Source organism: Urocampus carinirostris, chromosome 13, assembly GCF_059441175.1.
Source record: "Urocampus carinirostris isolate Australia breed hairy pipefish chromosome 13, RoL_Ucar_1.0, whole genome shotgun sequence".
NCBI lineage: Eukaryota > Metazoa > Chordata > Actinopteri > Syngnathiformes > Syngnathidae > Urocampus > Urocampus carinirostris.
Window position 1 is genome coordinate 11285438 of NC_142361.1, and position 12301 is coordinate 11297738.

General features: G+C 39.6%; 1 protein-coding gene across 4 annotated transcripts in view; it reads right to left on the reverse strand.

The window, feature by feature from the left end:
* Nucleotides 1–12301, reverse strand: part of LOC148353727 (receptor-type tyrosine-protein phosphatase epsilon-like) — a 61186-nt gene that overhangs the window by 10130 nt on the left and 38755 nt on the right. For 3 of the 4 annotated variants that reach the window (XM_088352027.1, XM_088352024.1, XM_088352025.1), the window contains exons 12-16: nt 11385–11548; nt 7622–7757; nt 5625–5774; nt 3072–3165; nt 88–164 (exon numbers count right to left, since the gene is read on the reverse strand). In XM_088352027.1, the coding sequence (XP_088208153.1) occupies nt 88–164; nt 3072–3165; nt 5625–5774; nt 7622–7757; nt 11385–11548 (621 nt within the window). The remainder of the gene's footprint in view (nt 1–87; nt 165–3071; nt 3166–5624; nt 5775–7621; nt 7758–11384; nt 11549–12301) is intronic. The other variant, XM_088352026.1, reaches the window with a different exon arrangement.

Here is a 12301-nt window from a genome sequence, read left to right on the forward strand (position 1 = left end):
CTTAAGGAGCCGATGAGCTTTATATTTATACTTGTATGAGTAAATCTATAGCGGAGGTCGCGGTGGCGGCAGCAGGAGGGCACTTACGTCAATAAAGGAGGCATTGATGTAGTCGGTGAACTCCTGCCCTCGTTTCACTGAAAGGATGACTCGGTTGAAATCATCTGTGCCAGGGAAAAAAGGAGAAAATGTTCAAACCAATAAAACTAGGAAAAAGAGGGAACGTATCACTTAGGTCCAAAAGAGCAAAAAAAAAAACATGAAGGTTTTTTTTTTTCTAAAGCTAATACAGAGCATGGATTCGAGGAAAATTCAAGTGTAAATTCAATTTGGTTGTTCATTTTTGCGCATGGACTGTGAAGAGAAGCCGGAACAGTGGCTAGGGTGCTTAAAATAAGGATTGCAGTTAAGAAAACCAGGAACAAAGTAACAAACATGAAAGGGGTCACAAAACAAATTACACATTCAAACAAAATCAAACCGGACAGTATCCAAACCAGAAACAAAGACCAAACTGGAGAAGGAACTATAAGGAAAAAAGTAACAAACAAACAAGTGGTCACCCAACAAATAACAAATACAAACACAATCAAACATGACAATATCCAAACCGGAATCAAAGAATAAAATGGAACACAATGCAATGACCAGACACAGTGTATTGTCCCAGTATTCAATATGAAATCTTTGGAAATAAGGGACGTCTATGTGGAGACTGTCTTGCTTCACACTCGGTTGGCATCCTCTGGGGAAAGATGGCGTGCCAGATCTCGACACTACACTGTGTACATTTTCATACGATCTTCGTTCATTCCCCAAAAAAGCTCATAGCTCGAATTAGTCGTGTAACAAGCGAATTTCCGCAGAAATAATTAAAAACTAATTGGTCCATTTTGTCCTGCAAAAGCATTCAAATGAACCCAAAGTAGCAATAAAACACATCTTCCTGATCACTAATAACACATAAAATAGTAATAAGAAATAAAACAATACAGTCATTAGATAAATATGATTATGTAAATGGGGAAAAGGGGGGGAGTGACAGACTTGCATACCTGTTTGTCCCCGTAATCTATACGCTTTTTTAAAATGTCAATGATTTAAACGGGTAGAACAAGTTAACAAAATAGATCATTCCTGTCCACCATTTCGGCTCGAATCCTGATCTTGATCACTTGTAGCATACAACAACGTCAGCATAGATTGCTAATATTGTTGCGGTATTCTACTTTGTCTGCCTCGCTGCGAGTAAATAGGCGCCGCGTTGTAACTTCAAAGTGTAATATTACTTAATAAAGGAATTGCAACCATTATTCGGAGGACAATTGGTTGAGTTTAACAGGTATGGGATCCATAGACTGTTGATCATATATAAGCACTTTCTGCACACTTAAAATTCAAGTTACTCTAACTTTAAATGAATGTACACGCGAAAGTTTTTTGAAGTACAATGTTTTTTACACTTTGCACAAACTAGGACCAGCTGATTCTGGCAGTGAGCAGTCATGAGTGGTGAGCGGTCTCGAGCAGACTCTAGTGGTAGCTTCTGGGACTGCTCTTGACCTGGTGTTTCTGTCGTATGCAGAGCAAGATTATTCTTCCAAATTAATCTCGTATGTTGAAATTCGTGTTTAGAGGTGTTCATATAGATTAGTACCACTGTATCTGGATGAAATGTTTTAATTAAATCAGCCTATGCAAACCAAACGATAGATTATGCCTATCAACAACTCATTTCACGACAATAAAGGAGAACTAAGTTCTATCCGAGCTTACTTTGGGCAAGAAGCAGAGTTCATACTTGACAAGCCAATCACAGGAGCCCTAACTGACCCTCACTCACACCTCAGAACGTCTTTATTGAATTTCACATGGATTTTTGAAAGGAAGAGCCAGAAGGCCCTTCGATATAAAATGCAAATCCTATCCTGGGTGCCCGGAGCCAAGAGTCAAACCTTAAAGGGGTATTGCAGGCTTTAAATTGTTAATGTTAAAGATTTTTTGGGGCATCTAGCAGGCTCCACCAGTGCCCACGTGGGATGTTCTTCCCTTCAGTTAAGAATATTTCGGGTCAAACACCGCTTCTTGGAGAGGAGAGAGGATGCAGTTATGCTTTTATTCAAGGATGGCAGTGGTGAGTAAAAAAGTAAAACTTCGTAACACTAACAAATACGGTAGAAGCCAGAATGTACGTTGTGTCATTGATTGTTATTTTTGTTCTACCCATGGCGGTGCAGCTCTTTTCTGTGTAAAAAATTTAGGAAAGCCTTTGTTGTCTGCCAGGTATCCTACACGGAAGGGCCAAAGATTATGACCGCTATGCTAATGCTAAAGCTGGCTTATTGTTGTTGTCCCTTTGCCTCTTGTGCATGTATTGTATACTGCGTATTTTATATAACTTTTGAGTGATATAAAAAGCATTTATTTCTTTAACCTGAAGACCGTTGTGTGTTACCTTGGATCACAATAAAATCAGCAGAGAAAGTAGCTCAAGTTACTTCAGGTAACACCTAGCGCGTCTGCCTAGCTCCACCCAGCGTGAAAACACTTCAGTAGTTCCGTATTGGACAGAGCTCTGTTAACAATTACCATATATACTCGTGGATAAGCCTAGATATAAAACCAACCCATAAAAATGCTTTAAGCCTGCTGCTAGGTTATATCTGGTGCATAAGTACCATCTGCTGGACACTTGCAGTAAGAGCAGGTTAGGTGTATATTTTTTTCAGTGATAATATTGTTTAAGAAACACTTTTATCTTGAAAATAGTGCTCTTAATTATGACTAAAAACATTTTTAGAAATGTAAAAACTGTATTATGCATCCTGTAGTATGCTTTTTTTAATGTTTGGCAGCTCTGCTATATGACTAAAAAATAACTTTATTTTGTTTTGTTCTTTTCATTCACAAAGAATCTATAACATATATAATTTGTGTCTATAATTTAACGTAGTGCTTTCAGCCCTGTGTACTGTCCATGTTTTCAGCTCCAGTATAGCTTTAGTAATGTATCCTTTTTCAAATGTCTGACATTGTTTTACGAAAAGTGGGGGTTTCAAAGTATTCCTTACACGGAATGATCTGCAGTACACGGTTCTTCTTCATGTTGGCTGGGAGGTTCCCCATTCTCATATTCTCCTTCATGATACGCACGTTGGTCAGCTTCTGATGAGGTGCAAAGAAACACAGGCACGTTGATGAATAATAAGCAAAAACAAAACAGAAATTGAGGGGGACGGGCCGAGTATGACCCATCAAGCATTATTAGCAAATTGATACTGACATGAAAGCCCAATTTAGAACCAAAAAATACAATACTGACACCAGGGGGTTGGCTTTTATGGGCATGACATCAAATACACATAAAGGGGGGAAGACAGACAGAAACACCCACATCAGACTACCTTGCTAACTCGGGTGCTTCGTCTGGCCCTCGTATCTCAGCCTCCAGCTTTTGTCCAAAACGCCCTACGGTGGTGCCCTGTCCTTATGCTCCTTCTTTTTCTTCCTGTTCAGTCAATCGCCGCTGTCTCAAATGTATGTTGAGACCATATCTCATTTTGTTGTAATTTATTGTGTTTCGTTACCTTTTTTGCCCCAAAAAGGCCCTTAAGTTGTTGGCAAGGAATAGTGTAAATCAGTGACACCGATGATCAAGTTTAAGAAGGAAATCATTTGGAAATAAGAAATTGGTGCATGAGTGTCTGGCATCAAAGTGCTACTTAAAGGTAGAAAAAAATGTTTAGCCTCTTAACATTCCCTTACAATTTGCCTAAAATCCCAATCCAAGAATTATCCAAAGTAATTTCAATGCTGTTCTTAAACCATTTGGAGAACATAAAGGGTTTTAAGACTCTGAGATTTTGTCCCGAACTGACACAAATACCTGCAAGTGGTACTAATACTAAGTAATCTGAGTTGGAACACAGAGAAGCAGAAGGTCTTTATTCTTGCCCGACTTTTTTTTTTGGGGGGGGGGATAAATGCCTGCAGATGAGTGTAGCATGCAAATCTTGGCTGGAAAATAGGTGAGTCAATGGCTTGAAATTGTACCTGGTAACTTGTAAAATTTGATCACAGACTGAAAAACTAAACATTGTATTTTACACATTTTTCTAAGGGTAGGGTTAAGCGTTTCCAAAAGTGGCTTTACTACACTAAAACCTGTTTTGACATTGTGTAAGAGCTGTAAGTGTTTGACTTCTCTTTTCAGAAGTCAAATCAATGAATGTGCACACTTGCCTGTAATATTGGTGCGTAGATATGAGTCACTTATTGGTTTGCGTACATTTAATTTAGGCTCTAATTTGAATACACATGGGAAAATTGTATACATCCATCCATCCATCCATCCAATATCTTCACCGCTTATCCTCAGTAGGGTCGCGGGGGTGCTGGAGCCCATCCCAGCCATCTTCGGGCAGGGGGCACCCTGAAATGGCTGTCAGCCAGTCGCAGAGCACACCAAGACAGACAGCTCACTCACCCATTCCTAGAGACAATTTGGATGGACCAATTAACCTGACATGCATGTTTTTGGGAATGTGGGATGAAACCGGAGTGCCCAGAGGACACCCACCAGCACAGGGAGAACATGCAAACACCACACGGGGGGGGAGCTGCGGTAGCCGGACTTGAACCCTGGACCTCTGCACCATGGGGCTGTGTGCAAGAGACACTGCCAGACTAAACATGCTAACTATGAAAGACTAACTAGAAACAAACACTGTGAAAAGGTAAAGCAACTGGAACCTGTTTAAAGGCACAACAGTTCTTTTTCACGAGACCCTGCAAGTCAAATGATAATGCGACAAAGCCAAGCCACAACGTGAAAACGCTGATCACCAAGTACTGCAAACCTTTCGCGGGTGAATTTATGACTGTTTAAAGAATGCCAGGCTGAATAGTCAGCCCTCATACATTTTAGCTAACCAAATCTGGTCCACTTTCTAAAAAGTTTGGACACCCCTGATTGAGCCTAACACAGTATGCGCTTTGAGTATAAAGTTCTAGCAGAAGTATGCTTTTGGATGTTTTATGGGTTGGCCTCAAGTGACCCTTCTTCCCAGGGGGTTGTGACAAAATATTAATCAGAAGTATTGTTACTTCTCAAGTTATGTATTAGATACACGTACTGATATCGTCAACACCCTCATATTTTCAAAAAACTTTTCACTTCTTCCTTCTTCTTGAAAACATGTAAATATGACTGTATTCTCATTCTTTTTCTTTTGAAACTTTTTTATTCTTTGTTATTATCATCTGTTAGGTGATTTATATTTAATAAAGCATTCGATGCTTGAACACTAGTTATCACTTTGCGTTATCGCTGCAGCGTTCCTAATGTTGTGACCCCAGAGTGTATTTCTGAAGCGCCCGACATTTATTGCCGCGAGTAAACAAAGGCAACAACAAAGTTCTAATCAGCAGAGAGGAGGAATGGGGAAAAAAAATCCTGACACTGTCCCGCGGAGCGACCGTAAATTCTGCATGGCAGATGGAGGCTCCTTATAAAGCGCAGTTAGTGATGTCCCTGGCGCTTGGAGCGCCACCCTGGGCACGATCCGGGCGCAAAAAATACCACCGAGTCGGGATTTGGTTTACAGCGACGTTTTGGAACGTACCCGAAACTCTTCCTCCAGGCCCAGTCTGTCGTGGGGGCCCCTGGTGTTATGAAGCCCGTGCAGATGGCGCTCCAGGGAGCACACGTCCAGCTCCGTGTCTCCGTACAGGTAGTACTCCAGTAGAGCCTGGTAGATGAAGGAGTACTGCATCTGTGGCAGAGGTAAGATCTTAAGCCCAAATTTGAGCCTGTATCATTTAAAAGTACTGTATTGGAAAATATGAAAAAAAAAATTGCTGTTAAAACCTACTTAAAATGAGTCAAACATGTGAAAAAGTACTACAATCTACAAACAATTGAATTTTTAAAAAGAGAAACATTAACTGTGAAAAGTATGTAAAAAGTATGATAAAGTGTTACAAATATTAAAATGTTTGATAAAGTACTGAAGAAGTGCAGAAAAAGCGTAAAGTACAACAAAAAGTGATGGAAAAATAGTAAAATGCATAAAAAGTACTCCAATTAAGTTAAACTGAAATGTAGAAAATAGAAAAATGTACTGAAATGTATGAAAAAGCAGTACAGTGTATTGAAAAGTACTGGAAAGTATAGGAATGTACAAAAGTTAAACCTAGTAAAAAGTGTGAGAAAGTGACGAAATGTACTAAACTGAAATCCAAAAAAGAGAAGCATTTACTTTGAAAAGTATGAAAAAAGTGTTACAAATTTTAAAACGTTTGAAAAAGTACTGAAAAAGTATAAAAAGTGTGTAAAGTATAACCGAAATTTTGAAAAGTACTGGAAAAGTATAGGAATATACAAAAGTTAAACATAGTAAAATGTGTAATAAGTACTGAAATGTACTAAACAATTAAAATGTGAAAAATGTACTGAAACATTTAAAAGTCTTAAAACATGTTGAAAAGCACTGGAAAATAAGGAAAAGTACAATCAGTGAAAAGCATTCGAAAACAGAGGTAAGATCTTAAGACCAAGCCTGGCCCGACCACTCTAGTTTCAAATTTCAAATGTTCATTTCAAATGCAAACCATTACGTTTGGGTCAGGCTGGGCTCCTGTCAAACTGCATTTTTCGAGTGATATCCACCTGTCAATTTTCTTATTGTTCTCTCTGCCTCTTTCTCTCTTAAAGTGTGGCATTCGATTTTTAAGGAAGTACAGGTGCTGCCGTTTATGATTCAATTGTCAACCCATCAAAATGACGGACAGCCTTAAACATTCCCCGTCAATTCTTGAAAAAGTGTGTCAACGTTAGAAAATTGTCAGTTAATGTAACCTCTGCAGAAAAATGAAATACGTAAATGTTGAGACAGTCTTGCTTAATTTGGATTTTGTTACAAAAGAAGGGATTTAATTTGTTATCTTAAATCACCTCTCCTCCCAAGTCCTTTCGAATAAAATATTGTATTTCGGGTTTCCTTCGGGCTCAATTCCTGCAAATCAATTGATTCAGATTCAGATTCAGATTCAGATCTACTTTATTGTCATTCTAGTACACGTGTATACAGAACGAAATGTCGATGCATCTGACCCCCACAGTTTCCTTGAATGTACAGATATAAATAAAGTTGTATTGTATTTTGGCTACGTATAGTATTTTACCATAGTGCCGATAGTGCAAGAAGAGTAGCTAACCAGATGTGCAAAATGGGCAGTCAGGTTAACAAGTCAGGTACACAGTAACATTAACACTGTAACAATAACGCTGTAATTACAATAGTGCAGAGAGCAATGTGCAAGGAGTGGCAAGCTATAAAAAAACTGCCAGTAGTGCAAAAAAAAAAATGAAAAATTGAAATTGAATTGGTCAGGTTCCTGCTGCGTCGCGTCAGGCTGGATTTTCTAGGCCCGGTTTTTACCTCTGTGTGGAAAGGGCACACAGGAAGTCAGGATCAGAGATTGAGAGGTTGTTTGGTATTTTTTCGTTTTTTTTTTTTTTTTTATCTCTTCACGTATCGCTGAGAATTTTTTGTGTGTGTTTGTTTGCCGTGTGCTGCAACAAGAACTGTCAGGGAGGTCAGAAGAGGTCAAAGCTTACATCGGTCTGTACGAGTTGACAGCGCTGCTCCCGTATTCTGCTCACAAAACCGAAGACGTCCACTCTCTGCTCCGTGTGCATCATGTCCATCATGCTGTCAATGACAATGAACGTGCCCGTCCTACCCACGCCAGCGCTACACACACATACACGTACACATATGCCAACACAAGACAACACTTGTCAGAAAACAAGGGAAAATGTCCACTTCATCCAAGTATTTCCGTTGCGGATGATGCAACTAATGGATTCATTGGTTAGTATTCGACTGGTCATACATTTTATTGTTTTATTTTTTAGTTTGTACTTCATATAATTCTTTATTTATTTTGTATTATATTTCTATTTTTATTGTTTGATAATGCAACATTCGTTGCAACCTGGTCATCCTGAAAGGGGGATTACTTCTTGTGCGGTCCCTTCTTAAAGTTTCTTCATTTTCTTCATTTTCAATTTTTCCTTGCCCTAATGTAGGTTTTAGATCAGGGGATGGTGTCATAATAGTCTGTAGTCTGTAATAGTCTGTGGTCTGTGCAGCACTTTGAAACTCCATCCATCCATTATCTGCACCGCTGGAGGGTGCTGGAGCCCATCCCAGCCATCCTCGGGCAGTGGGCAGGGGACACCCTGAACTGGTTGCCAGCCAGTCGCAGGGCACACAGGGACAGACAACTCGCTCGCTCATTCACACTTAGGGACAATTTGGACCGGCTAATTAACCTGACATGCATGTTTTTGGAATGTGGGAGGAAACCGGAGTGCCCGGACAAAACCCACGCAAGCACGGGGAGAACATGCAAACTCCACACAGGAGGTTCGATCTCATAACCTCAGGACTGTGCCGCACACATGCTAACCACTCTCCCACTGTGCTGCCTCACCACGGAAACTCCTTTTGATTAAAGGCTATTCAAATAAATATAACTTGACCTGACTTGACTATCAGTTGCTTATTTATAGAAAAATGTTTACTCCTATTGTTGGAGCCAAAAAGTGTGTTGTTTATTGTTATTCTTGTGTTATCCAATGGGTGACGCTTCTTTCTTTGTAGGTGTATAAAGGTTGGAATCCTTGTTGTCTGAGAGTTATCCAAATCCAAAGGGGCAAATGGTTTTGACTACTATGCAAAGCTAACACGGAAGCCGGCTTATTGTTGTGGCCCTTTGACTCATGTGTAATTTGTAATTGGCATATTTTAACTAACTTTAGGTGAAACAAGGAGGATTGTTTTTACTGAACCTGAAGACGGTTGAAAGTGTGTTACTTTAGAGCGCATTAAATAAACACAGAAAGTAGCTCCAAAGACTTATGGTAAAAACTAGCCTGTCTGCCTAGCTCCACCTGTCGACAGATACACCAGAAAACCCGTATTTGGTCGAACTACTTTAACATATATTATTTATTTTTCAATTTATTTTGGAATAAGTTTCTTCTAAATGTTTTTGCACTTTTTTCTTTGAACTTTTGTCCTGGTGCACTTACGATTTTGGCTAGTCCCCTCGCAATACCTCGTAATTAGATTTGCCAATTTATCCCAGCATTATTTTCACCTTATTTTTTTTAAAAGATATGTTTAATAGAGGGCAGCACGGCGGCGCAGTGGTTAGCGCTTGTGCGGCACAGTTCATGTCATGGGAACCTGTCGTGGGTTCAAATCCAGCTCCAGACTTCCTGTGCGGAGTTTGTATGTTCTCCCCGTGCTTGCGTGGGTTCCCTCCGGGCACTCCGGTTTCCTCCCACGTTCCAAAAACATGCATTTCAGGTGGATTGGCCGGTCCAAATTGTCCCTAGGTGTGAATGAGCGAATGAGTTGTCTGTCCCTGTGTGCCCTGTGATTGGCTGGCAACCAGTTCAGGGTGTCCCCTGCCCACTGCCCGGAGATGGCTGGGATGGGCTCCAGCCCCCCCGCGACCCTAATGAGGATAAGCGGTACGGCTAATGAGATGAGATGAGATGTTTAATAGACAGTCAAAATAAGGAAATGAGTAATGAATTTAAAACTTGCAAGGAAAACAGGGGAGAGAGCCCAAACCTCAGATAAGAAATTTCTACCGTTTCTCAAAGCCCTTCCCTGAGCCCTTTCTTTTTGTTACCGTATTTAATTGTGTGTAACGTGCACTAAGGTATTATGCGCACCCCGAATCTTTAATTAAAAATTGCTATAAAAGTCTGTTTCATTTTTTTTTCTCAGCCGAAATGCTGCAGTTGAATGCAACGAGAATCAAACCCAGGTCGCGGAGAGAGCCAAATCCTAACCACTGAACTACCAGGCATAAAATATCATTGAAAAAGGCAGTTGATTTTATCTCACTATTTCTAGTTACAGTGATGGGGATGAATGCTAATTTCGTTGTGCATTACACCTGTTTCAATGACAAAAAAACTTGCAACTTACAAGGCATAGAAGAGAATAGTAATGTGAGAAATAAACAACAAAATTAACATTTGTCTCCGGTAGTGTGACTAAAAACAGTGTGATGATAAGATAAAACCTAATGCCTTTATGTCATCTACATTGCTGGTGGTCGCGACCTGGATTCGATTCCTGTTGCGTTCAATTATTTTTGATTGAGGTCTGCTATATTTTTTGACTGAATAATCATTGCACAAATACGGTAAAAACCTCAACTTTGAGGAATTTTTCTATGTAATAAAAAAACGCTGTGTTTTACTGGGGTACATATAGTAATTTTCATAGGTTACAAACACAGATTCGCCCTAAAGTGTGTGAAAATCAAAAAAACAGAAACATGAGGGGCCGATAGTGAAAATAATGTCAACAGTGCATAATAGTCAAAACAACGAACAACAGTACTTAATAATGATGAAATAACAAACTAGCATCTTATGCAATCTCCTTTGCCGGTGTATAATACTAAAAACAGAATAAACGTATCAAAGGGACATTGTGTGTTATTTAGCACCTCTTAGAGGTTAAACACTTCATAAGTTTAAAAAAAACATTATTTATTCAAATAATAAGAAAAACACATGAATTGTGATAAAATGATGCCCTTTTTCCAATATTTTAGGTCAAGTGTTTTGTATTTATTGTACATGACATAAGGCTCACCTAGAAGGAGCTGACGTAATTGTACGCCATCTTACTGCTACAGATACCCACCAAAACCTAGAATACTTAAGTGTGAGTACAACAAATTTACTGATATTGGCTTGTAGCCAATCAGATCATGACATTTATTAACGTTTTTTAATTTGGGGCAAAAAAGACCCACAGAATCTCTTCCCTAAAGACTGAATACTATTAAACAATGCTGTCAATAATCTCAGTATTTTTTTGCATTTCTTTTAAAAAGATTTAAACCCAACCTCAACCCAAAGGTTGTCCTATCCACATGCCGTATGGTGCTCCAACAGAAACAGTTTTTCGATTAAAATTACTTTTGAGAAATGAGTGAAGAAGCAAAATCCACCTATTGTTCTCCGTCTATGGTGGTGGCCATTTTGAAACTTGCTGTTGTAATTGATGTTGCCCAGAGCTGGTTCACCTCCTTTCTGAAGCATGATTGGTTGCAGACTAAGCAAAATGGATTTTATCATCAAAATCCACTCTCAAAATATTCGCCCCAAATATAAAGGAAAGAGGTAAATTTGGATTTTTTAAGTCATTTACTAAAAACACAAAATGTCACCAGTAGAGGTCAATAAAATGTGATATTGTTATGGAGTTTGCCTCTGCTTTGATAACTCAAAAATACAGGAAAGGGTAAAAGTAAAAAGGACCTAATTGCTTTCTTCTCACCTGCAGTGCACCACAACGGGTCCTGCGTAGGGCGGGTTGACAGCCTTGACCTTCTTGAGGAACTTCAGCATGCCGATAGGCGAGAAGGGCACCCCGAAGTCTGGCCAGCTGGTGAAGTGAAGATGCGTGACCAGGCAGGGGGCCCGGGGACCCTCGCTGCCCTGCTGCCCACAACACACACACACACAAACGCACACAGGCTGGGGTGACTTTGTTCTTGCAACATGGGGTTCTTTTACACAGAAACCCTGCAAATACGAGGCATCAAAGTCACCATAAAAGGTTGGTGTGATAGTTATGTACTGTAGACTTTTTATCATGACTGACAAAACAGTTGCCTGGAAATTGTACGGAAATTGGTTTTGTGTATTTCCTTTTATCAGCAAATTAATTTATTTGTTGGCTGCATAGTTTAAAGTGAAAGTCCTCAACACTAACTTATCGTTAATAATGACTGTGCTTTTGATTGGAGAACAATTGAAGACTGGGCTATTTGTAATTAATAAACAAAAAAAGGGTGAATTGATTAAATACGTTTTAAATCAGAAATGTTCAAAACACAGTAATCCTTAAGTGAATCACGGTTTACTTTTTGTGGTTTCGATACACTGTGTTCTGCAGCAGACAACACACAGCATGTGCTATGGGTAAGGTTGTGGAAGGCGGCGTGTGTGTGTGTTGGGTGGGCGTGACTGTCTATGTGCGCGAATGTGATAGGCTAGTGTATGCTGTCAGTCAAATAGCAGGGCAGGTCCACTAGTCAATGTGTCCACCAAAACAAACTTCAAAGCACAGCGACAACTAGTATTTAAGCGGCTACTTACGTTAAAAATAAAGTCATCAATTGAATCTGACTCTAAAAAAGGTCAGTAGAGCACAAAGAAATGCTGATCATCATTGTGGATTATCATCGGGTT